The sequence below is a fragment of the Eptatretus burgeri genome, chromosome 11, assembly GCF_056783735.1.
Source record: "Eptatretus burgeri isolate ZD-2024b chromosome 11, Ebu_testis_v1, whole genome shotgun sequence".
Lineage (NCBI taxonomy): Eukaryota > Metazoa > Chordata > Myxini > Myxiniformes > Myxinidae > Eptatretus > Eptatretus burgeri.
In genome coordinates, this window is record NC_140971.1 from 20,905,476 (window position 1) to 20,933,023 (window position 27,548).

General features: G+C 42.4%; 2 protein-coding genes and 1 long non-coding RNA gene across 9 annotated transcripts in view; 1 reads left to right on the forward strand and 2 right to left on the reverse strand.

The window, feature by feature from the left end:
* The window catches only part of LOC147016630 (protein FAM78A-like), a 61,799-nt gene extending 49,006 nt beyond the window's left edge, over window positions 1–12,793 (reverse strand). Inside the window, exons 1-2 of one of the 4 annotated variants that reach the window (XR_015049124.1) lie at window positions 12,687–12,793; window positions 12,087–12,297 (exon numbers count right to left, since the gene is read on the reverse strand). The gene's annotated coding sequence lies outside the window, so the exon portion shown is untranslated. Of the gene's footprint in view, window positions 1–12,086; window positions 12,548–12,686 lie in introns of those variants that run through there. The other 3 variants (XR_015049126.1, XR_015049127.1, XR_015049125.1) reach the window with 3 other exon arrangements.
* Window positions 1–27,548, forward strand: part of LOC147016631 (uncharacterized) — a 109,897-nt gene that overhangs the window by 13,737 nt on the left and 68,612 nt on the right. The gene's annotated exons all lie outside the window — the stretch shown is intronic.
* LOC147016632 (uncharacterized) overlaps window positions 17,708–27,548 on the reverse strand; it is a 110,480-nt gene continuing 100,639 nt past the window's right edge. For all 3 annotated transcript variants that reach the window (XM_085845485.1, XM_085845483.1, XM_085845484.1), the window contains 2 exons: window positions 21,466–21,521; window positions 17,708–18,025 (listed from right to left, as the gene is read on the reverse strand). In XM_085845485.1, coding sequence (XP_085701611.1) covers window positions 17,987–18,025; window positions 21,466–21,521 — 95 coding nt within the window. In that variant the 3' untranslated portion in view covers window positions 17,708–17,986. The remainder of the gene's footprint in view (window positions 18,026–21,465; window positions 21,522–27,548) is intronic.

A 27,548-nucleotide genomic window follows, 5' to 3' on the forward strand; every position in this document is an offset into this window, starting at 1 on the left:
TCTTTCAGTTTTTAAAATGGGTTCAGATATTTTCCCGAGCAGTGTCCAACATGATTCCATTCTTTTGGAGTGATATGAAGGTCCAGCAGTGGAATGTGTGCCAGAGACAGACTTGACCAGCTGCCACCAGGCTTTGGAGGATGATGGGATGTGGGGAGAGGATGGTGGGAAGGGTAAGAGTTGCTTTGAGTTCACCATTCGATTGTCACATATATTAACTCATCAAACCTAAAACACCAATTTAGCTTTTCAATACAAAAGATACGCCATGCAAACCCTAAGCCTTTTGCACAATCAGACTGTATGCTGATGTCTCGATTGTAATGCATGTGAAGGTACGAATTATTGTCTCCAAATACCTTCGTCTCACACGTGATTAGGTACAAGCTTCTCTATTAATTGTAGGATATGTTTTTGAGAAGAAAAAAAACCCCAAAAAACTTCTGCCTCTCCGCAAACCCAACGCTGAATCCCTCAAACTCGTTTCTCTCCCCTTTGTAACTAAGCAGCATCCACCTCCCTGCAATACCCAGCGAACTAATTTAGTTCTGTAATGGGACACCCCTAGCCCAAGACTAAATTTACCAATGAGCCACGTGACTTAATGTAGCCGAGGTATTCAGAAACCTGACAGCAGTCAATTCACCATATTTTAAATTTAAAAAAGTTTCATATAAAGGAAAAAACACCAATTAATACTTAAAAAAAAAGAAAATATATATATATATATATATATATATATATATATATATATATATATATATATCATGAAGAAAAGTAGGTTAATACACAGAGGAATGGAGAAATAAAGAGGACGGAGAGATGCAAGAGGTAAGGAGAACAAGAAAAAGAAAAGAAATTGGAGATATAAGAATAAGAAACATTATTGGAGATGTAAGAAATTGGAGTTCGTGGAGATCATGGAGTAGAAGGTGTGGACAGCATGAAAGAGGATGAAGAAGGGAAGAGTGCCAGGCATTGATGAGGTGTGCACAGAGATGCCAATGGCTGCGGGAGAAGTCAGAGTCAGTTGGATGAAGAGGCTGTTGAATGTATGCATGAGAGAGGGTTTGATTCTGGAGGATTAGAGGATGGGGTTAATTGTGTTGAGATGGAAGTAGAAGAGTGATGTTCAAAATCCGGGGAAGTACAGGGGCATAACAATCCTAAATCATGTCAATACACATAATAATTTTCCCCCCATAAAAGTCTGCTTCGGGCTTCCTTAAGGCCCGGTCACACCTTGACGTTTTAGCCAGCGTATGCCGATTTTTGAATTTTTTTTCTAAAACGCTGGCACACGTTGAATACGTTATGGGTAAGTTTTGATAACATTGAGAGCACGCTGAAAAACACTGCCATACGTCGTTGTACGTTGGCTTTAAACGTTGTACTTTTCGGTTGTCCTCAAATTTTTTCATGCTTGAAATTTCACGACGTATGCCGGCGTATGACTCACACGTTCCGCTACGCTGGACACAAGTTGTATGCACGGTCTGCGATCGTTGACAGATGTCAACACATGCTACTTGTAAGTTAATCATAAGTTGAGACACGCCGAGGTAATATTTAGCGTACCCGAAACTTATTTCTAACCTATGATTAACGTGTTGTTGGCACGTTACGCGATCGTTGCCACACGTCGACAGACGTTACTTTTAAGTTACTCATAGGCTGAAAGACGTCGGTATAATGGATCGTCCTTGCGTCAGTGTCCACGGCCACGGCCAGGACACTTATTTGCAGCATTCTTCAAACTTTTCTTCGGCATGACGAGGATGTTCACACTTCGATGTCTAGCTTGGCTATGATTCCAATTGTCCATCGGCAGCGTCTATTTAAAATAGTCGAGTTTGAGCGTTTTAACACGTTCAGAAGAAACGCTTCAAATTTCCAAACCCCAGCGTCAAAAAACAAAGGCGAGTGACAGCAATTTAAATCGTTCATTGTAAACAATGAAACTAGCTGAGTGGTACCGTTTAAAAGTCGTTGAGTGTAAAAAAAATCCAATTGTTGAGCGCAAGCGTCTACTTTCAATAGTGGAGATGCAGCCATTTAAATCGTTGAGTTTGTCATTTAAATCGTTAAATCGTTAAACGCAAGGACGATCCATCATAACCCACACCCTCCCCCTCACACTCACCTACTACTGCCAACATGAACAAACTACTATTAATACTAATACTAATACTAATACTAATACTAATACTGATACTGATACTGTTACTGCTGACATGGACATCGACTCAAAAAGGACTCGAAAACACTGTTGGGTTCCCCTTTTATGAGCAGCATTTTTATATACCAATTCCCAAAACCACTGGGAACACGTCTTTATATGGCAGTTGTAAGATAGAAACACGTTAATTTTTTTTTTTTTGTCGACCGGAAGACGTCATTGGAATACGTCTACATACGTCGATGTGTGTTGGGACTACGTAAAGAATTGGTTCAAAGCACGTCAAACATAAGTTAGAAATAAGCTTCGCGTAAAAAAGACATTACCGCGACATGTTTCGACTTATGAGTAGCTTATAAGTAGCCTTTGTGGACGTGTGTAAGCGTCCACATATCGTGTGTAAAACTTATCCCCATCGCATGCGGAACGTGTGTCATACGCCGAGTACGTCGTAAAATTTTGAACATGTTTAAAATTTCTTGACGTATTCTACTTACTACGACGTATGATAGCGTACTTTAGCGTTCTACTCACGTATACCAAACTTACTCATACCGTATTTGACGTGCCCCAACGTTTTAGACACATTTTTCTTCGGTCGGCATACGCTGGGAAGATCGCCAAGGTGTGACCGCGATGTCGACACTTCCATTTCTACGGCAGTTATGATTCGAATCGTTGTGCGTCAGCCTTTTAATAGGCTACATCACGACATCGTCGGCGATGCGTGCAACGAGCTATGCCTAAGTTAGACTATCGTTGGGCATCGGTTGTGTAGGCCGACAACAGGTTCAGCATTCGTTGGTATAAGTTATCTATAACACAACGAAACGTTCTGTGTCCGTTACTAATGCGTTATACATAAGACCAAGTCGCTATGAATATGTCCGAATCTTTAAAAAAAAAACATCAAAAGTTCAACGTAAGCCAGCGTTTTACATACATTTTAATACGTTGCCATCGCTGGCTAAAACGTCAGGGTGTGACCGGGCCTTTAGACCAATGAGTGGGTGAAAGGTCGCCTGAGATCGGATGTGCTCTTGTTTGTTAACCTCCGCCATCAACAATCGGAGGTTACTGTTTTCACCCCTTTCTGTTTGTTATCTTGCCAAAACGAAGTTTTGCAAGATATGTTAGTCAGCTTGTATGTTTTTTTTTTTTTTTTTGTCTGTAATCATGTATAAAAAAATTCTGCAGAGCACAGTTATCATTGGAAATTTTTGTAACTTCGCATATCAGAGGCCTATGGAGGTCCCTTTCAGTGCACAAAATTTTGAAGGTCAAGGTCAAAGGTCAAGGTCACTTTGTTGCAAATCAGGGGAGTCGACGAAACCCTTATTTTTTGAGTAATTTTGATCGGATCGTCTTCAAACTTCATGGGAATATAGTTCATGGTCTGACGCTCAGCTGATTAATTTTTGGTGGCGATTGGCCTTGACCTTCATATGTTTTTTTTTTTTTTTTGGTCTGTAATCAGGTATAAATCACTCTGCAGAGCACAGTTATCATTGGAAATTTTTGTAACTTCGCATATCAGAGGCCTATAGGAGGTACCTTTCAGCACATAAAATTTTGAAGGTCAAGGTCACTGTCGCAAATCAGGGCAGTCGACGAAACCCTTATTTTTTGAGTAATTTTGATCGGATCGCCTTCAAACTTCATGGGAATATAGTTCATGGTCTGTCGCTCAGATGATTAATTTTTGGTGGCGATTTGCCTTGACCTTCATGGTTAGCGCCTCAGGTCAAACATATTTGAACCCAAGGTCAAATTTTCAAGTTTTAGGAACCATATCGTGTAGTACCTCAAATTGAACACCTCGATGAGTGCTTTCTAGATATGTCAAGCTTGAGACATTATGACGTCATTTGGTGACGTTATGAGGCAAAAGCATATTTTTCATGGTTACTCTGTAGAACGATTCTCATCGGAATCTCTCGTCGGCAGATATTCCTCAAGGAGTCGCTCCTGGTGGATAGCAGCTCTGTTCACCTCAGTGTGACCTTAAAGAAGTCACACGTGGTCACCTTTTGGCAAGATAGGGGTCACCCTGCGGGTGACATTGGTTTATTTTATTTGTTTGTTTGTTTGTGAACAGTATTACGGAAAAACTCCTTGACGGATTTCGACGAAACTTGGTGGGGGAGGGGGGTTAGGTATTGTCCAAGGATCATGCCATTAGATTTTGAACTTGGTCCCCCCCAAAAAAAATTGTTAGAGAAAAAATCGTTTTTTTGCATTTCTACATGTTTTAAGTGATTTCCAACCCCCCCCCCCCCCAAAAAAAAATGTTGGAGAAAAGAACTATAACTCTATCAGCACTGTTGACATCATATTTAATGAATAAGATATAAGGTTCACTTGAGTGACCCAGCGGTATTGGCGGCGGAGGTTTTGCACTCTCCCGAGTGCTCCCCCTCTAGTTTATTACTAGATTAGCAGAATAGATGTAGTTACCTTTTTGGTTTAATTTGCCTTTTTCCTTCAAAAATGTATCATCCCAACCACTCCAATATCATATATAGATACAGGTAATCCCAGTTGATGAACAGAATGTGCTCTTCAAAATATGTTCGTAAGTTGGATGTTCGTAAACCGGAACAATGATCACTGCCCCCCCTCCCCCCCCGAACACAATTAAACCTTTTTTCATTTAAATAACAACGTTATTAATGTGCCCCTTAAATCAAAAATGAATAAATGGATGCTATAAATCCATACAGTAACCAGGAACAATAATAAAGCCTAAAAACGTTTACGTACAAAAAAAGTTGGCCAATCTACAGGCACCAAGGGCATTTGGGAGGACGTCAACATATACAGATACAATACAATAGAGTACTACATTATGGTGCAACCAAAAAAGGCCACATGCATCACGGGAACATGAATGAATCCCTGTGTTCCCTGCACTGTTCAGCGCGCTACCCTCACTTTATTCGTTTTCTCGTATTTGAGTGTCAGATTTCCTGATTTCCTGCTTGAGTGTCCGATGTCCTTTTGGTTCAGCAACCCAGTCAACTTGACCGAATGCATTGGTGGAGGTGTCCAGGCCAACCCAAACTTCCGCCCTCATTATCAAGTTTTCCCTTTGTTTTTTTTTACTGTCCACCCTCCTCAAGCCATGGCTTCAGCAATGGTCTTGATAGTTGATAATCAGCCATTATTGTGTTTAGTCAATATATGGGTGTTCCAAAAATACCTGGACATATTTGGTTGTTAATATATTTAGTCCCACAAATGATACAACGATACCCTTTGGTTTCTATGACACAGAAACTCATAAAGTTTTTTTTACCTTCAGGTCTGGTGGTTTATTGTGAAATAAAATGGTGACTCCACAGGAGAAAGCTCAGTGTGTCGAATCGTTCATCGAGATGAGATCCGACACACAAGTTCAGAGTAATTTCCGTACAAGGTATGGAAGGAATTTGCCATTGTGGACTGGTATCAGAAAGTGGTACAAGAGGTTTAAGGAGACTGGAAGTTGTCAGAAACAGAAAAGTACTGATTGACCAAGCACACGTTCAGCAGACGTTGAAGGAGTGCGTGAATCATTTCAACAAAGTCCCAGAAAATCAATTTGATGCACATACAGAGAATTGGGACTACCAACCACCACTGTACACAAGATTTTGTATAAAAGACTGAAGCTTTATGCTGATAAGGTGCAGATTCTGCAGGAACTCAAACCAAACGACAGACCCAAATGCACGCAAAGTGTTTGCCTTGAAAATGCTCAGTCTCAGAGGATGATGAAGATTACCTGAAAAAGGTCATGTTCACAGACGAAGCTTGCTTTCATGTATCGGGGAAGGTCAACCGGCACAATGTGAGGATCTGGGGCTCTGAAAACCCCCCACGTGGTCATTGAACACATACGTGACAGTCCAAAGATCAATGTGTTGTGTGGCCTTCTCCATGACCACTTGGTGGGTCTGTTTTTCTTTGCGGAGGAAACAGTGACCTCAACAATTTGCATGACCTTGTTGGAAGGATTCGCTTTCCCACAAATTGAAGGCCTGCAACCCGATATCATTTTCCAACAGGACAGCACTCCCCCTCATTGGGCCTTGGTCGTTCGAGCCGTCCTGTTCTCCGCTTGCCAATGCCCTTATTCAATGCACTCTCTGCAGAGAACATCAACAGCTTTTCATGTTGCTTCTTAATGTCATCTATTGTTGAACAACCAACACCAAGACAGTTACACAGACAGGACTGACCCTCATCTACGATTTCCACTTTCTGTGGAACCGTTAACGTCATATGCTTTCTCTTCACATCAACTGGTTTGATTCTGGTTCACGTCAAGATTCAGATCCAGAACGTAAACTCTTCAGCTGGGTGGGGGTATGTTCTCTACCGAGTGCCATCTAGCTCTAGATGTCACTGGCTGTGTGCAAGTGACAATCACAGATGTCATGTTGTCATGATATTGTTACGAATCTAGCAGCCATGAGCACACAACAGACAGGTCCCCGTAGCTCAGTTATTTCGTTAAGTATATGTGTATAGTTAGAATCCATCCCCTGTGTCTCATGGGTGATTAATGTTCGTGCGCTGTGGAGCTATTTTGATAGTCAGGGTTTTCTTTTACATCTTCTAGACCGTGGGCCATAGGGTGGATATCTATTTGTTTTTTTGATTTCATGACCTGAACCTAGGGATTGGGCAAGAAGGGTGTGGGATGAAGCCTTATGACCCCCAAAACATCCTATTTTTTTCACAAGCGATATAGTGGTACGTTACCGAGAACCGCTGCCCCAAAACACCAGGTGTATGTTACATTTGAAAAACCCATTTACACAGTAAAAAAAAAAAAACAACACAAACTATACGTCATGTTCACATTGGTCTTGGCAGCAATATTTATTAATTCAGACCCCCAAAAAGTAGTAAAAATGAATGAAATGGATGTAATACTAGAGAAATATCAGTATGTACATGTTAACACAGAAATGTCAGATTGCCAGTCAACATGGTAAACGCCCAAAAATAATGTTCAGTTCCCCCTCAGATTTCCTTTTTTCTTTAATTTATTTGCATCACCTCGGCCCCGAGGCCCATACATAAATATTGGACAGTCCATTCAACATCTGTCAGGCTACGTACAAATACTATACACAAAAAAATTTGTACCTTCTAAATACAGGACCTACTTTAAGAAAATAAACAGACATTATAATTGTTGCGGCATTTACTTGGTATTCCCCCCCACCCCCCTCCCTAGTTCCAGTAAATGTAACTCAGCTGTATGCTGAGTTACAGGGAAGTGTATTAATATCTGCTGCACAAATAAGAAATAGCACCAAACATGGGAGGTTTGTTGGGCTCCAATGCTTTTGCTGGGAAACAGGGAAGAGGGTTTAGCGGGCGGTCGTGGATAATTATAATCCCACAGCACGTACTGATTCACACCTCATGATGTTTGAGATAAACATGACAGATCACCTCAATATTGCCAGACAGACTTGGCAAAATTGTACTCAGAAAACAATCGAATTTTTCATCCCTTGAATTTGGTATGTTGAAATGCACTCTCTTGTGGTGCTTCTAGACTGTGTAGAGAAGATCTACAGCATTTTTCAGATGATTACACAAGAGGTATGTGTATTATTTTTGATGCTTGAACTCTTCACTTCTTAAAATAAATGTACAGCGGATGTCTATGTACTGATAATGGAGGACTCAAGATCCATCAACAAAATGTCAGTACAGTTAAAAGATGTCTCGACCTCGAGTCATGGTTAGCAGGACCAAGATTCCTTCCCCACTTCCTCAGACTTCCTTTTAAATATACCATCAGAGATGGGGAATCCCCCACCATTGATTGAAAAAGGTCATACATATTCCACATAATGAGGGAGGTGAATTGGAAACAAGACACCATTTGGTCATCATCTCGAAAAAGTTCCCCAGGGGTGAGGAACGTAGTAACCAAAAATAATTGAAATCAGATAAGCGGTTTTCCATTTATTACAAAAAAAACATTTTTTTCAAGATGGCCGCCCCAGTCGGCCATCTTGGATCCGGCCGCGCCCAAAATCAATAGGGTTCTTCCTTTTCAGGTGGAACATGTGTGACCCAAATTTCAAATCGATATGGCGAACAGTTTATGAGTTATCGCACTCACAGCTATAAATGTTGACACCCGGACGGACGGACGCCGTGGGTGACAACAATATCCCCCTTCTGCCACGCAGCGGGGGATAAAAATGTATTTGTTTCATTCCTCCTTGCATAAATATTGGACGGTTCCTTCAAGTTCAAAATCGTTCAAGACAACACACAAAACAAGCAGTCATAGACTGGTACTTACGAAATCGTCAACTTGACCACTGACCTTGTCTAATAAAAGATGTCCCCAGAGAAGGTAGCGACACAAACCAGAAGTTTCTACGATGATTCTGTACCAAACCATCAAAAATCGAATGTTTTGGATGTTTGACCTCACTGTGACCTTGACCTTTGACCGATTTTGACCAAAATCTAATCGGCGCTAGCCACCACCCTCCTGAATCACGTGGTGTAATTTGACAGTGGTAGCTTCTTCCGTTCTCGAGTTATCATTTTTTGGATGTTTGACCTCTGTGACCTTGACCTTTGACCGATTTTGACCAAAACCTAATCAGCACTAGTCATCACCGTCCTGAATCGCCTGGTTTAATTTGACATTGGTAGCTTCTTCCGTTCTCGAGTTATCGTGCCTACAAACAAACAAACAAACAAGCAGTCATAGACTGGTACTTACGAAATCGTCAACTTGACCTCTGACCTTGTCTTATAAAAGCTGTCTCGAGAGAAGGTCGGGACGCAAACCAGAAGTTTTGACGATGATTCTGTACCAAACCATCAAAAATCGAATGTTTTGGATGTTTGACCTCACTGTGACCTTGACCTTTGACCGATTTTGACCAAAATCTAAGCAGCACTCGCCATCACCCTCCTGAATCAGGTGGTGTAATTTGACATTGGTAGCTTCTTCCGTTCTCGAGTTATCGTGCCGACAAACAAACAAACAAACAAACAGAAACGGAAGGCATCAATATACTTACGAAATCTTTAGATTTCGTAAGTAACAAGCAGTCATAGACTGGTACTTACGAAATCGTCAACTTGACCTCTGACCTTGTCTAATAAAAGCTGTCTCTAGAGAAGGTAGCGAAGCAAACCAGAAGTTTCTACGATGATTCTGTTCCAAACCATCAAAAATCGAATGTTTGACCTCACTGTGACCTTGACCTTTGATCGATTTTGAGCAAAATCTAATCAACACTAGCCATCACCCTCTTGAATCACTTGGTGTAATTTGACATTGGTAGCTTCTTCCGTTCTCGAGTTATCATTTTTTGGATGTTTGACCTCACTGTGACCTTGACCTTTGACCGATTTTGACCAAAATCTAATCAGAACTAGCCATCACCCTCCTGAATCATGTGGTGTAATCTGACATTGGTAGCTTCTTCCGTTCTCGAGTTATCTGTACCAAACCATCAAAAATCGTATATTTGACCTCACCGTGACCTTGGCCTTTGACCGATTTTGACCAAAATCTAATCAGCACTAGCCATCACGCTCCTAAATCACGTGGTGTAATTTGACATTGGTAGCTCCTTCCGTTCTCGAGTTATCGTGCCTACAAACACACAAACAAACAAGCAGTCATAGACTGGTACTTACGAAATCGTCAACTTGACCTCTGACCTTGTCTAATAAAAGCTGTCTCTAGAGAAGGTAGCGAAGCAAACCAGAAGTTTCTACGATGATTCTGTTCCAAACCATCAAAAATCGAATGTTTGACCTCACTGTGACCTTGACCTTTGACCGATTTTGAGCAAAATCTAATCAACACTAGCCATCACCCTCTTGAATCACTTGGTGTAATTTGACATTGGTAGCTTCTTCCGTTCTCGAGTTATCATTTTTTGGATGTTTGACCTCACTGTGACCTTGACCTTTGACCGATTTTGACCAAAATCTAATCAGAACTAGCCATCACCCTCCTGAATCACGTGGTGTAATCTGACATTGGTAGCTTCTTCCGTTCTCGAGTTATCTGTACCAAACCATCAAAAATCGTATATTTGACCTCACCGTGACCTTGACCTTTGACCGATTTTGACCAAAATCTAATCAGCACTAGCCATCCCCCTCCTAAATCAGGTGGTGTAATTTGACATTGGTAGCTCCTTCCGTTCTCGAGTTATCGTGCCTACAAACACACAAACAAACAATCAGTCATAGACTGGTAGTTACGAAATCGTCAACTTGACCTCTGACCTTGTCAAATAAAAGCTGTCTCTAGAGAAGGTAGCGAAGCAAACCAGAAGTTTCTACGATGATTCTGTTCCAAACCATCAAAAATCGAATGTTTGACCTCACTGTGACCTTGACCTTTGACCGATTTTGACCAAAATCTAATCAGCACTAGCCATCACCCTCTTGAATCACGTGGTGTAGTTTGACATTGGTAGCTTCTTCCGTTCTCGAGTTATCATTTTTTGGATGTTTGACCTCACTGTAACCTTGACCTTTGACCGATTTTGACCAAAATCTAATCAGAACTAGCCATCACCCTCCTGAATCACGTGGTGTAATCTGACATTGGTAGCTTCTTCCGTTCGAGTTATCTGTAACAAACCATCAAAAATCGTATATTTGACCTCACCGTGACCTTGACCTTTGACCGATTTTGACCAAAATCTAATCAGCACTAGCCATCACCCTCCTAAATCACGTGGTGTAAATTGACATTGGTGGCTCCTTCCGTTCTCGAGTTATCATGCCTACAAACGCACAAACAAACAAGCAGTCATAGACTGGTAGCTACGAAATAGTCAACTTGACCTCTGACCTTGTCTTATAAAAGCTGTCTCGAGAGAAGGTAACGACGCAAACCAGAAGTTTCGACGATGATTCTGTACCAAACCATCAAAAATCGAATGTTTTGGATGTTTGACCTCACTATGACCTTGATATTTGACCGATTTTGACCAAAATTTAATTAGCGCGAGCCATCACCCTCCTGAATCACGTGGTGTAATTTGACATTGGTAGCTTCTTCCGTTCTCGAGTTATCTGTACCAAACCATCAAAAGTCGAATATTTGACCTCACTGTGACCTTGACCTTTGACCGATTTTGACCAAAATTTAATCAGCGCAAGCCATCACCCTCCTGAATCACGTGGTGTTATTTGACATTGGTAGCTTCTTCCGTTCTCAAGTTATCGTGCCTACAAACAAACAAACAAACAAACAGAAACGGAAGTCATCAATATACTTACGAAATCTTTCAATTTCTAAGTAACAAACAAGCAGTCATAGACTGGTACTTACGAAATTGTCAACTTGACCACTAACCTTGTCTAATAAAAGCTGTCTCAAGAGAACGTAGCAAAGCAAACCAGAAGTTTCTCAGATTTTTCTGTACCAAACCATCAAAAATCGAATGTTTTGGATGTTTGACCTCACTGTGACCTTGACCTTTGACCGATTTTGACCAAAATCTAATCAGCGCTAGCCATCACCCTCCTGAATCACGTGGTGTAATTTGACATTGGTAGCTTCTTCTCTTCGAGTTCTTATCTGTACCAAACCATCAAAAATCGAATATTTGACCTTGCTGTGACCTTGACCTTTGACCGATTTTGACCAAAATCTAATCAGCGCTAGCCATCACCCTCCTGAATCACGTGGTGCAATTTGACACTGGTAGCTTCTTCATTTCTCGAGTTATCGTGCCTACAAACAAACAAACAAACAAACAGAAACGGAAGTCATCAATATACTTCGAAATCTTTAGATTTCATAAGTAATAATTCTCCGTTAAATATACCTCACAAAAAAAAAAATCAACCTAAGTTTTGAAGCATTGTCATGATTTATTTTTCAAGTTATTCAACCCACCAGTATTGGCTGCATTTTATTCTCTCTTTTTCATGCTGCTTCGCACCCTGCTCACTCGTTGTTTGTCGGTAAATCGTGAATAACACACTCGATGAGACGCTGCATCTTGCGGTGGAGCTATTGCTGGTATTGTTACCGTACTGTTGCCATGTTCGCCGAATCCGTCAGCGTGGTTCTTCACGAAATTTCTCGTCATTTCAGCTTCTAAATTCTGCCACGAAAGAACAAATTGCAAATATCGCGGCCATGTTCTGTCAGTAAAAGGTATTAAACTTGATCTTTTGGCCGGATAAATGCACATATACTGTAACAGCGTTTCTCACTCCAACAGTCGTCGTCTTCGTCGTCGTCGTCGTCGTCGTCGTCGTCGTCGTCGTCGTCGTCGTCGTCGTCGTCGTCGTCGTCGTCGTCGTCGTCGTCAGACAACGTTCGTCTCGCGATCCTCGTCGGTCAATACATCGAAATGCGATCGAGGCAAAACAGAGATTTTGGAAATAAAATTCTAAATTTCAACGTAATATTACAGGCTAATGTACAAGAATCTCATGAACATTATTTCATATATTTTTCTCCATATTATCAAACCAATTTGACGCCCACCCGATTTTCAGGTCATGAAATGAAAAATCGGAACACCTCGCCGTCTATTCGCTTTCACAAGAACACCTTCACCTTCGCCCCATCTTGACGCCATAATGCTCGCGGTGGGCGGAGTTCAACGAAGGACTTGGTGACTTGGTCTCTCCCTCTCCCTCTCCCTCTCCCTCTCCCTCTCCCTCTCCCCCTCCCCTCCCCCTCCCCTCCCCCTCTCTCCCCCTCTCTCCCCCTCTTCCCCCCTCCCCTCCTCTCTCCCCCCTCTCTCCCCTCTCCCCCTCTCTCCCCCCTCTCCCCCTCTCCCCCTCTCTCCCCCTCTCCCCCTCTCTCCCCCTGTCCCCCCTCTCCCCCTCTCCCCCCTCTCTCCCCCTCTCCCCCTCTCTCCCCCCTCTCTCCCCCCTCTCCCCCTCTCTCCCCTCCTCTCTCCTCCTCTCCCCCTCTCCCCCCTTCTCCCTCCCCCACTCCCTTTTTCTCCCTTTTTCTCCCTTTTCTCCCTTTTTCTTTCTCTTTTTTTCTTTTTCTCTCTCTCTTTCAGAGAGATGCGAGCGAGTTTGCCGTCGTTCGGCCTATGAGCCAACGCGGGACAATATTACTCCTCTTCCTGTTTGAGGGGCGGTCCGCCGTGACGTCCGCCACGCCACCTGGTCCAATCAGCGGACTTGGTGCCCCTTTTAGCCAATCACGGGGGCGACAAGCGCACCAAAACCGTCCAGTGAGGGAGAGCGGGTCGGAGGAGGAGGTTCCTTCCCTCTGGAGGAGTGAATATATAATTGTTCAGTCGACCCGACTGGAAGCAGTTGGATGGGGTTTGTCTGCCGGATCGTCCCGGATTGCCTGGCCTTGCTTGCTGGTGCTCGCTGCCTTGTCCGCCCTCGTTGGCGTCCGTCCTTCATCCTCCGTCCCTGGTACTTGGAGTGGCATTGTTGCTGCGGGTTCGAGTCCCTCCGATCCAGAACGGCGAAGACTCCACGAGGTGGACAGGTCCAAGATAGCTCTGGTCTCCAGCTCACCGTTTCCTCGAGCTGGAAGCCTTCAATAAAGACCCGACGGGGTCCGTGTGTGTGTGTGCGTGTGTGCGCGTGTGTGCGCGTGTGTGCGCGTGTGTGCGCGTGTGTGCGCGTGTGTGCGTGTGTGTGCGTGTGTGTGTGTGTGTGTGTGTGTGTGTGTGTGTGTGTGTGTGTGTGTGTGTGTGTGTGTGTGTGTGTGTGCCCCATCTATAAGTATAATTAAGTGTTTTTGTTGTACATTATTTGTCATTGCTTATTTGGATAACTCTGCCTTTACATGCTCCCCTCGTCCCCCGACTATTGTAAATAAATCCGCTCTTGTTGAATGTCCTAGCTCGTCCTTGTCCTTTCTATCATTAGTTTGCCGCGCTGCAAACGGGAATTAGGAGGCCTCATTGTTGCCGTAATCGTGCAATTGGCCCGGCAGGAATCTGGTACCCTCCGCTCGGGGTACGACTCGGATCCGGCTCGGAAACGGCCCGGATCGCGCAGATCCTGCCGAGAGTGAATTTCCCCAGTTGTTTGGACGACGTGGGTATTTAGGTATATTTAAATTGGCAATTGACCCTATCCCACATGGTCGACCTATTGGCGATATTCGGTGCGATAAAGGACCCATGACCTTTTCGGATCTATCTGAAAGGTACGACTTAAATTCCGGGTGTTCGGTGGAGCCGACTCTACTGCTCTCCCTAGCAGTCGTGCTCACCGCCGAGACCCGGCCCCACAACAATATGGCACAATAATTCGTTTCAGTCGTTTAGATAAACAGGAGAGCAGTGTGTACATCGTGTCGTGTGCATTCATGATACTATGTAGTGTATAATCATATTTGTTCCCTCAAGGCTACCAGACCAATTACTAAATCCTTCGGGTTTTTTGGGGGGTTTTTTAATATACAATGTCAAGGCTCGTATAAGAGTCAACAAACATATTATTAACTACCTATAGTTGTTTGTCCATGTTCTACCCTATTTAAATGCTGAACCTGAAGTAAGGAAGCAGTACGTACCATATTTAAGGTATTTGGTATGACTCAGCCGAGGTACGAACGACACGACTGAAGCTGATGAAGTTAGTCTGGGTATAATTGACCGAAGCTGATATTGTGATGAGGGACTAGTCCAAAGATCATGATTATAACACTTGTCTAATGGGTCCGTTAATGAAATCCCTGAATGCCAGACTGCATGCATTATTATTTTTATTTTGTCTGAAAATATACGATTAGCCCATCCACCTGCATAGCGTGGTGCGTGTGTGTGCGTGTGCGTGTGTACGTGAGTCCAGGGCATAACGTTTTTTTTTTTACCATTTCAGATTTTCTCGTCAAATTTTCAACAAATCTTTTTGATGAGAATATGGAGAAGATTAATTAATAATTGGGTCACAAAGTTAAAAGGTCTAAGTTTAAGGTTGCATAAAATCGTCAATTTTCATCAGATTGACTTGAATTCGAACAGAATTTTCATATTGAGTCACAAAATTGGTTCACCAATTAAATACTCGAAGCCTATTATTTTGGTGAAAGGGTCAATGGTGGAGGTCACATAAATGTCGTCACTTTTCATCAATTGAGTTGAAATTTCAACAGAATTTGACATTTGAACATTCAACCACCCATTATTTTTGAGGTCAACATTGACCAAAAGGTCAATATAGGCCAAGTTTCTAAAATTTTCAATCCAGAGAATTTAAATGTCAGGGCAGGTCACTGAATACAACCACCTATTTAGTGGGGCCGACTAAGTCGGTATCCCACAAGAATCTTTCAGTTGATGGTACAAGCTCCAAATTTGGTACCTGATGGAAAATTTGGAACAGATATACCTGATGTGAACTCCACCAGACTGAAAGAAAAGCTTTTGGCAGAGATACTTGAGTTGGAAACCTACAAGGATGGACGTGATGTTTATCTGACATTCAAGAAGGATGTCGGTCCTGTCATGTCAGAAGCATCAACCTACTCTGATGCCATCATTCTCGCCAAAGCTGCCAAGATATTGCGTAGGCACATGCTTGATCACAAATCTAAATATGAGGGCAATCTTCATGAGACTTCAGTATATGATTCATTACCTCCAGCTTTGCTCCAATTTGTCTGCATGATTGAGCATGGAGCAGATATAAAGGCTCAACTGAGGTTTGGAGCAACTACAACTGACCTGGCTATGGCTCAGCTCCTTCAATACAACTGCTTTGCCAAATACAAAGAAGGTGCTGCCACACACAGGCATTCCAGAGACAGAGAAACCCCATTTCTGGTCGACATAGGGATGTCTTTTCATGCTAAGACAAGAAAGAGACACCAAGTAGAAATGCTCCATAAAATTTAGCTCAAACACAGATTCAAACCACTTCAAATGGTGTCCATCTTGAAAATTGGCGGCCATTTTGTTTTTCAATGTGGGTAATGTACTTTTCTGAGAGAATAGGTCCTGGAGCACATGTATACCAAATTTGGTGCTTGTACCACCAAGTGAATGATTAATTATTTCAGTAATCGGCTGCACTATATTTTTTGAGGTCAACATAGGCTGCAATTTCTAAAATTGTCAATTTTCACCCAATTGACTTGAAATTTGAACAGAATTTTCATATCAGCTCACTGAAAACAGCCACTAATTATTTTTGAGGTCAGCACGTACTTAAAGGTCAACAAAGACCAAAGGTCAACAACTTTGGTGCGATTTCTAAAATCTCAATTTTCAGCAACTTCGTCCAAAAACGATACATAGCAGGATATCTCAAAAAGGTGTGGACGTATTGGGATGAAACTTGGTGGACACGTTGGATGTGTGACAAGGAAGAATTGATTCAATTGGTGGTGAAGATCCGAATCCAGATCCGAATCTGATAATTTTTTAAAGTGATTCTTCACCATTGAGAGATAGGGCCAAAACCGATATATAGCACAATACCTCAAAAAGTTGACGGATTCGGACGAAACTTGGTGGACAGGTTGGGTGTGTGGCAAGGAAGAATTGATTCGATTTTGGTAGAGATCAATCCGGATCTGGATGCGAGAATTTTTTTAATTTTTTAAATGATTCTTCACCATTGAGAGATTGGGCCAAAAACGATATGTAGCATGATATTTCAAAAATGTATTGGACCTGATATGTTCTCGTGAATCAGGCATTACGTGGTGGAGATATGCGCTCCACCGAGTGCCCTTCTAGTTTTTATTACTTTGATCTATAAATTCTGCCATTTTCATGATTTTTCGACAATATAACAGACAAGCTGGTTGTGCTCTTCTCTGTCGCCCAGTTCTTGATTTCAAGTGAAGTATGTGATCTGAAATCTTATTCGTCGCAATGTGCAGTCCCCTGGTTTGTCAATGTTTCTTTGCCCTATCTCCTCGAGCAATAAACTTGTGGACTTAAGTTTGTAACAGACGACCCGATCAAGACAATAGACTCTGTGATCATGACGCCAATGCGATTCTTCTGCTCTTCCAGCTAAAGCTACAACTACAGTACAAGAAACACTGCAAAAGGTGTTGATCACAGTCAACAGGTTCTCAAATAATGTGAGAATCCTCCACCTCATATTACTGGCATCAGTCAGCAATAGAATAGTGGACCAGACAACCACTCCTTAAATGGTGAGCAGAATCACAAATAACTGGAATGGTCTCAGAAGTCACAGTCATGCTGTGGGTGTCTAGCCTTTAAGCTGTCTAGCCTGGGTTTGAATCCCGACACAGCTATAAACTGCCATCCTGGTGTTTTACAGGGTTAGGGTGATTCATCAATGTGAGTGTGCCATCCCTCGGATGGATGGTAAACTGGCATCCCATCTGCCAGCATTAGTTTGTGGACATTAAAGACCCCGCAATGTCCTTTGCGAAGAGTAGGCGAGCTATCGCCGGCACCATGGTCAATTTCCAATTCCTGCACTAACGACGGCTGGGAAGGCAATGACAAACCACCCAGTGTATAACCCTTGCCAAGAAACTACTTCGGCAGCACCGACGTTCGCTCTGTTACAGAGTACGGTACATCAGAGTCAGAATCAGAATGCCATTGAAAATATATTTGAAGGTAAAGAAAACAGAAGGAAACGTCTACTGCCATTTTTGTTTCAAAGAAATCACTGGATATTCATATTGCCAACACCATTTTGTGAAAGTTTGATGAAAATATTGATTCAATCGAAATTACAAAAAAGAAGGACGAGATCATAAACAGGTGAATGAATCAATAACAGAGCACAAGTAAATGAAGAAAACCGATCATATTTCTGAATTGTTTCTTTTTCGCCTTGGATGATCCTTCTTGTCAATTATTTTCATCACATTCCAAAAGGGTCTCCAAAAGCAATCCCAGGAGCCTGTGAAACAATGAGCAAGTAGGTACAGGTCAACTACCTTAAACCAAAAACAAGTTTCCGATTTCAGAGGAGAACATGTTGGTCAGAATATTATGCTTTGGAAAAGTTGAGACAAATTGTTTTTCCAGGAAATTAAATCAGCCACAAATCTATCTATAATTCCAGCAGTGTGTGTGTGTGTGTGTGTGTGTGTGTGTGTGTGTGTGTGTGTGTGTGTGTGTGTGTGTGTGTGTGTGTGTCCGCCATTTCTCCACAACCACTGGTCCAATCTAATTGAAACTTGCCAGATATATTGCTGGGGACCTGAGGATGTGCCTTTTCAAAGTTTGATATTAATCGGACAAGTGCTTCCCAAGTTATGGCCATTTATTTTCCAAACAAATGACAAGACACGTTGTTGCGTGGGCGTGGGCGTGGCCGATGGGGAAGGGAAGCTCATCCGCTTTCCCCATTACAGGTTACAACGTACGGACTTCCGGAGAGTGATGACTTTGTGTATTCTAATAATTTCTCGATTTCTTATGTGCATTTATAGATAAACACAATGCCACAAGTTATGATCGTTTTCATATAAGACGGTGCATAAATTTCGGTAACATCAGAGTGCTGGTATGCTCCGAACCAGGAAGTATTTTTTTTTTCTCTCTTCTCTTCTTTGTTTTTCCTTGTGATGACATTGTGAAAAGGCAAAATACGTTGGCGCTAATTGAATAATTGGCCATTAAAACCTAAATTGCGAATCATCGTAACTGTGATATGCGAACTTCCGCGCCACGCACGTGCGGGCACGCGAGAGCGAAGAAACGGCCTGTGTGGTTGTTGTTTGTTGCTCGCGGTTTTAATATTTATTTATTTTTTTATACGGGCACATACTAGTTGTGTAAATAACAGTAAATGTTCATCTTCTTCTTCTTTAAAGGCCCAAAATATTCCCAACTTCTTGTGGGGATGGACGGGGGGAAACTGTTCTGGGGCCAAGTCTTTCTCGAAGCAGTTGGCCAGGCCTGATGTTCGACTGGCAGGAATTTGTAACTCGTTTAAGATGCTGGCGATAACTCATCGACTCGTTGTGAAAGACACCGTAGGACCTTTGACATCCACCAATTTATGCCGACACCCAGTTTAACATCCATCCGAGGGATGGCACACATATTGATGCCTCATCCTGCACATGAAATATCAGGATGACAGTTTATACCTGGGACGGGATTCAAACCCAGGTATCAGTGTCTAATCCTGTTATTTTGTTCTTGATTAATGACTTCTGCTTATCCTTAATTATACTGCGTACCTCCCTGCTCAACCATCCTGTTCTTCTGCCTCTACCTTTACATCTCACTGGAATATGCCTACTTTGTACCCCACACGTTTGTTCCTCGAAGGTTGCCCATTTCCCTGAGGAAGACTGCCCACTCGTTAGCTTTCCGCAATCTAGAGTACCCAACTCTCTTTTCATACCCTCAAAGTTTGCCTTCCTGAAATCTAACAACCCTACTCGACTATCCCAAACTCCACATCTCAACAATAGAGTTGCACAAGCGATGATATGGTCCCTTGCTCACACTTGTTCTCCGACCTCCTCCAATTTAACACCCCTCCACCTCCTCCTCCATATTGGGATGATCATTGCTTTAAAAGAATGTAACAGCGCACTCTTTGTGAGTTTTTCTACAAACTGGCTTGAAAAGCAATCCTGCATTATAATCTAGAAAAAAATCCTCCTTTTCCCTGCTCTTTCCCTATTCCTGGCCCCAATCCATCCCTAGCAAATAAATATCTTCCAAACCAATACCCATGTTCAATTCCCTTTCCACAGACCTTTCTGAAATCGACACAAACCCCTCTTTCCTGCCCCTCCTTCATGCCAAGAGCCATATAGAAGCATCCTACAAGTATCCTCCAATCCTTACAATTTATAAACTCAATCCCTTGCCATTTACCCTCTCCTCAATGTCATTCTTTACTCTCCACACAATATTGTCTTTTATCCTGATTACCCTCCTGTCTTCCCTTTCCTATCACACCCATACATCTTGTAGTCTTCAATTACTGTCCTCCATTCTTCAGAAGGATATTTAGCCTGATGTCTTCGAGCATTCTGTCCTGAACTCTACGTAAATGTGCATCATATACCACTACCTGGTGGAAGCTTGGACTACAAGTTATGAATCGTAAAAGCGGGGGAATTCACGGACTGGTTCTTTGTTAGTTTTTTGTAATTTTCCCGGTTCCACCCCCTGCGATATGGCTTACCGCCTTCTTGATTTTTTTTTTTCAGCAGGTGTAACAAAGCAGGAAACACCTGAGTGTGGGTATTGGTTACTGATGTGATCGAGGCAAGTTTTTTTTTTTTAATAAACAATAGTTCAGGTCAAATTGTAACCATTCGCAGTTGATACACCTTGTCGTCATACATATACATTAAGGCAGCTGTGTTCTCATGTATTGCAGCTTTATTTAGGAAGTTCACATATTGTAGACTTCCATTTAAAAAGTTTTTGACGTGTTTATAGTTTATTTCATTGTTTTTTATTTTTATTTTTTTGATAAAACACAATAATGTAGATTGTTCTGCCATGGAGGGAAGGGAAGCTGACATTTATGGATCTGACGAAGGGTAAGGCCTGAAACGTCAGCTTCTCATCCCTCAATCACCATTTAAGGTATTTTATTTCCTATATGTTCTGAAATTAGGGGCTTGATTTTGTGACATCATGAAAGGATTTCAGTGTTGGCAGGTTCCCATCGTGTGCTGCCTTTTTGGCTGCTGGTTGCATCATTGGTTAGGTGCACGGCTATGCCGCTGATGCAGTGCTCCTATTACCAGTATTCCGGTGCTCATTTCGCCGACCTCAGAAGGACGACAGGCTGAGTCAACCCCCTGGTGTTAATTCAGTGGCCAACGAGGCTCGAGCTCAGGACCCTAGGATCCCAAGCCACCGCCCTAACTACTAAGCCAACACCAGGCTGTTGGCATGTTTCGTGGTCTCATCTGAACCAAGAGCACATCATGCTGGATTCACAGGTTCAAGTCCTGCATTTTCTCCTGTGTTGATTCAGAATGTCCTTGTAATCCATCTCAAGGTACACTGATATCTCCTCATATGTCCTGCATGTAATACCTCCCAGCGAGAACATGAATTGTACCACTGTTTAAGTAAAATTGTCGAAACAACTCCTCTAACTTCTCAGTCAACAAATTGAGGATCACCACTTCTATTATTGAATTTTTGCAGCAAAGTAATAGTACAATAAAGGCTCTAACACAAATTTCCTGAACAATTTCAATCAAACTTGACCTCGACAAATTCAACGAACTGATAATAGAGATTGTAATCTCTTCTTGCAGCAATTTGGATCTGTAACTTTTATTGCTGTTAGTTTATCACGGTCTGTTTGCATTGAGTACATTCAGAACAGAAGGATAAGGACAAACTTACCGATAAGGCTTGTGCAGATGATCCTGCAGGGCCTTTTGGAGACACTTCAGAGAGCCCTTTGCACAGAGAGCACACAAATTACATTTGTCACAATTCACCGTAAAATGAAAAATATAATGGTTTGTTAACACTTTGTTGTACACTGCAATATTGAGACATATTTCGGTTTTCTATCATTTTAAAGTTTACCGTAAATTTAGGTTGACAGAATTTTGTACACTCCGTATTCGCCATTGAGGGTCTAGTCCGAGTTCAACTCCCGGCCAGACTATAAAGTGTTATATTGGTGTTTCTCGTGCTGGGTAATCACTGGTGGAAGTTAAAGATCCTGTGGCACAATTAGAAAAGAGTAGGACATTGTGTGCCGATACCATGACCAAATTCTAATCTCTTGCTCTACTCCGGGAAGGGCGTTGCATCAATGCCATAGCTGAAGTGTCAGAAAATGATGCAAACCAACAACCAGGTACAGAAGATGCATGAATGAACTATAGGGGCACCACTCAGTGGAGCACATACCTCAACCAGGCTGAACAGTTTACGTTTTGTATCCCACTGATAGGCCGGATCTGCATCCGGATCTTAACAAAAATGTAATTGGCTTGTTTGTGTCAGCTACCAAACTCATCCATCAAGTTTCATTCGATTCCGTCCACAACTTTTTGAGATGTCGTGCCCTTACTCTTTATCGTTTTTGGCCCGAACTCTCAATGATAAAGAATCACTTAAAAATTCTAGTATCCGGATCTTCAGCAAAATCTCATCAGTTCGCCCTTGTCACACAACCAAACTGTCTATCAAATTTCATCCGAATCTGTCTACAACTTTTTGAGATATCCTGCTCACAGACAGAGGAGAAAATATAACCTCCATCCCCCATTGGTAGCGGAGGTAAAGATGGCAGAAATTTCAACCTCCTGGCTTAGGCCTCCTCATGGTCATGGAGGTGACTTCCATCCCTTCACTTTGCTCTTGCATCCTCCCCAATTCCACCCTCCCTTCCCTAACATTTATAAATTCAATTGTATTTCTTCTCAATTTAGCACCCCTCCACCATCCTTGCATCTACCCATAAGAGAGGTGTTTCTCATGAATCGTAGTCGTTTCAGGTAGCGTTAGTAATATGTGAATCACACAGGCAGAGTTGGCATTAGTCATCTGGGGGCCCCATGCAAAACGCAAGAGGGGCTCGGTGGGGCCCCTGTGACTCCTGCCAATGTCATCACACTAGAATATGCAATTTGGCAGATGTCGACAGTCTGGCTGATGTTGATGTATTCGGTCGTCACTTATGCAATCTCGACCAACTAAACTTGCCAAGGGGACTACGGGTCAAATGGCAAAGGTTGTAACAACTTCATTTGCCCCCCTCACCAGGAGTTCCGAAGGTGGGGTGAAACAAATTATCCTGGTAAATGTGTACCATGTAGCGCCGCTCCCGGTGGTTGTGGGAGCGGGAATTACGAGTGAAGTTTCAGAACCCTCAATTGTATCAAAAGTATCAAAAGTAAGAGGACTCCGTGATATTTTCATACTCACTTAGCATATGTTGCCTTCGACTCAATTTCATTAATCCAGAAAAATCCCCATGTTTTATTGCCCCCCCCCCCCCACAAGCATTGGAAAGGTGGAGAAATAGCAGTTGAATGTTGTTCCACTTTATCCTGTTGTTTTTGCAAGTCCACTTCAAATGACAAAAGCAATAACAAGAATAACGATAGAGCATAGTAGTAATATTAACATTACGGTGTTGTAAAATAATAATAATAATTGGCAGTAATAAAAATGATAAGAACATGATCCCCCTGTCCGCTCCCATAGATAAATTTCAAATTGTTTTATGCGATTAGAATAACGGTAACCCCTTAATCTCTTCGCCAGCCATAAACACAAACTCACACAAAAAACTGATCCATGGGTGTGTTCCATGACCAATGAGCTTGTTTCGCTTGCCAAGCCAGCCGCTCCTTATCAACCGTTTTGTTGGACTGCTTGCTTGAGTGCTTAAGTCACTTGGTGAGCACTCTACCAGCTGATTGGTAACGGAACACACCCGAGCACTGCACTTGTACTGGGTCTTAGACCCCTTTCTGGTTATGCTGTTATGAAAAATGTTAATTCCAGGTGATTTTTTTCAACCCTTTTCGCCTTTTGTTGAGCTATTTTTCACTTTTCAGCACCGCTGGGGTCGTTTTGGTTCATTGTCTGGACAGGTGCTTTGATTTTTAAAAACCACAACGTTCCGTCCAATAAATTGGAGTGTGCATTTCCGAAACAATATCGATATGTATTAACATTAGGAATGATACAAATTTGTTGCGGTTATCTGCCTTGTGGAGGGCAGCTGCACAGGAGGTACTCCCACGGATTGGGTTTTCAGATTTCTTTGTTTTTCGTACGTTTTGCGGAAGGAAGGGTTTTATTGGTGGCCGGAGAACAAATCCTGCCACCAACCTCCGAAAAAAAAAAGTAACCCAACTGCAGGAGGACGTCCGCAGACACAGTTGGGCACTAGATGTGGATGGCCGTTGGTTCACAAGGAGCTGCTCCGCTCTTTGACAGGTTTTGGTTTTAATCCTGCTGGGTGTCCATATCCAAACACCCTTCTCAACAGGAAACATTGTGGGGGAGACGGTTTAGTCGCCGACAACCCGACCATGGAACAGGTGCGTACAGGTTTACATGGTACCTGGAGCAAGTCACAGATCTGACCTGACCTCACCTGAAATAATAGGGGTATTTATCACCACTTACAAATTAATGTTTTGTCGGCAAAGTGAGACCCCACTCTCGGGTGCCCCATCTCGAAAGGTTGTGAACCATCATCGGTCACGTAGGGGGCCCCTAAGTTATTTCGGGGTCCCATGCAATTGCATGGGTTGCATGCCCCCTAACGTCACCTCTGCACATCGGAGAAATTAAATGGATGAAAATGAATTCCCAGCACCTCTTAAGGTCATGAGAACACCTAAGCATGAAGAAAGATTATCTTAATACCATTGCTGAAGTACATACGTGTTTGTGCATCCCATTTGTTCCCCATCAGGATATCATTATCCCCTCGCTTTTTGGGGAAAAACTGGGGGGGGGGGGAGGGGGGTATTGTAATCGGCTCCGTCTGTCTGTCTGTTCGTCATGCTATCTCCTCCTAAACTGTTTGCAGAAATTCACCAAACTTGGTAGTTCACCAAACCAAAGAAATTCACCAAACCCTGGTAGACCCCAGGGTGGGGTCAAAAGGTCAAATCCCCCAAAAATTCAATTATGGGCACATTAAAACATTTTTCAATGAAACTTTGTTTATGCAATCAATATTGGGAGATGCATTACATATGTAACAATTTTTTGGGGATTTGATCCCTGGATCAAGCCCCAAGGGGTGGGGACTTGTGGTCACAGGGGTCCAAATGGAAAAAAACAAACGCTCAAACTTTGACATTGGGTGATTCCTGGTGAAACATCTTTCCATCTTTCAACTTTGCTTTTGATGGGAAGCGTGGGAATTTGCGATGGCATGCCATCGACTTCAATCTAGTTCGCCCATCCCCTGTGCAATGGGAGACGGGGTTTTGCAATCACTTCTGTGTGTCTGCGTGTCTGTCTGGGCCGTAACTTCTTTACCATTTGAGCTTTTGTCATCAAATTTTCAACAAAGCTTTTATTATGAGATTATTGAGAAGACAAATTAATAATTTGGTCAAAAGGTAAAAGGTCAGCATGACATAAAATCATCAATTTTCATCCAATTGACTGAAATTTTAATAATTTGAGCTTTTGTGATCAATTTTTCAACAAAACTTTATTATGAGAATATGAAGATATTTCAGAATTTAGTCAAAAGGTCAAAGGTCCCGTTTAACATATGTAAGAAGAAGAAGAAGAATAAATCTGAATACAAAATGGAAGGGCTTTGCATTTTCAGATGCTCTCTAGTTTTATTTGAAAAGGTATATACAGTATATGTGACGGTTGTTGCCCCTTGCATCTGAAGAAGGCTCTTTACATGTAACATGTGAACCACCTAATAATTTTTTGCAGTGCAGAAGCTGTTGCCCAGACAGCAACTACACTTAAAGAGAGCAAGTAGTGTAGTCAGGTGTCAAGGAACCTCCAAGAAGACAAGAACACTTACTACTCATAGTCCAGGCAGGAATTTGGAACTGGCCAGGATGCCGGCAATAGCTCGCTTAGTCTTAGCAAAGGACACCACGGGATCTTTAACGTCCACCAACTAATGCTGGCAAATAGGACTCTCAGATTAACGGAAATCTGAGGAACAGCACACATATTAATACATCGCCCTATCTGCGAAACACCAGGATGACAGTTTATAGCTGTGCAGTGATTCAAACCTTCGTTAAGGCCCGGTCACACCTTGACGTTTTAGCCAGTGATGGCAACGTATTAAAATGTATCTAAAACGCTGGCTGACGTTGAACTTTTGATGTTTTTTTTTTAAAGATTCGGACGTATTCATAGCAACTTGGTCTTATGTATAACGCATTGGTAATGGACACAGAACGTTTCGTTGTGTTATAGATAACTTATACCAACGAATGCTGAACCTGTTGTTGGCCTACACAACCGATGCCCAACGATAGTCTAACTTAGGCATAGCGCGTTGCACGCATCGCCGACGATGTCGTGACGTAGCCTATTAAAAGGCTGACGCACAACGATTCGAATCATAACTGCCGTAGAAATGGAAGTGTCGACATCGCGGTCACACCTGTGCGATCTTGCCAGCGTATGCCGACCTAAGAAAAATGTGTCTAAAACGTTGGGGCACGTCAAATACGGTATGAGTAAGTTTGGTATACATGAGTACAATGCTAAAGTACGCTATCATACGTCGTAGTAAGTAGAGTACGTCAAGAAATTTTAAACATGTTCAAAATTTTACGACGTACTCGGCGTATGACACACGTTCCGCATGCGATGGGGATAAGTTTTACACACGATATGTGGACGCTTACACACGTCCACAAAGGCTACTTATAAGCTACTCATAAGTCGAAACACGTCGCGGTAATGTCTTTTTTACGCGAAACTTATTTCTAACTTATGTTTGACGTGCTTTGAACCAATTCTTTACGTAGTCCCAACACACATCGACGTATGTAGACGTATTCCAATGACGTCTTCCGGTCGACAAAAAAAAAAAAATTAACGTGTTTCTATCTTACAACTGCCATATAAAGACGTGTTCCCAGCGGTTTTGGGAATTGGTATATAAAAATGCTGCTCATAAAAGGGGAACCCAACAGTGTTTTCGAGTCCTTTTTGAGTCGATGTCCATGTCAGCAGTATCAGTATCAGTATTAGTATTAGTATTAGTATTAGTATTAGTAGTAGTTTGTTCATGTTGGCAGTAGTAGGTGAGTATGAGGGGGAGGGTGTGGGTTATGATGGATCCTCCTTGCGTCCGCGTGTCCACGGGTAGGAGACATCTTTTCACCATTGTTCGAAGTTCTTCGCGGCTAATTTTTTATGGGGCTTTTTCAACAATGAGCTATGGCTTGTTTTTACGATTTAGGTCTATTTATAACGGGTTGGACAAATGCACAATGAACTAATAATGTGCGTAGAGCGCTTTGATTACTTATAGATACGATATACCAACGAATAATTATCGTGAAGCCGGCGTTCACAAACTATGCCCAACGATAGCCTAACTTATCCATATCGTGCGGCAGTTTATCTTTGCCGGTGACGTAGGGTTTGCTATTCATAGGCTGCCACTCAACGATTTAAATGGCTGCATCTCCACTATTGAAAGTAGACGCTTGCGCTCAACAATTGGATTTTTTTACACTCAACGACTTTTAAACGGTACCACTCAGCTATTTTCATTGTTTACAATGAACGATTTAAATTGCTGTCACTCGCCTTTGTTTTTTGACGCTGGGGTTTGGAAATTTGAAGCGTTTCTTCTGAACATGTTAAAACGCTCAAACTCGACTATTTTAAATAGACGCTGCCGATGGACAATTGGAACCATAGCCAAGCTAGACATCGAAGTGTGAACATCCTCGTCGTGCCGAAGAAAAGTTTGAAGAATGCTGCAAATAAGTGTCCTGGCC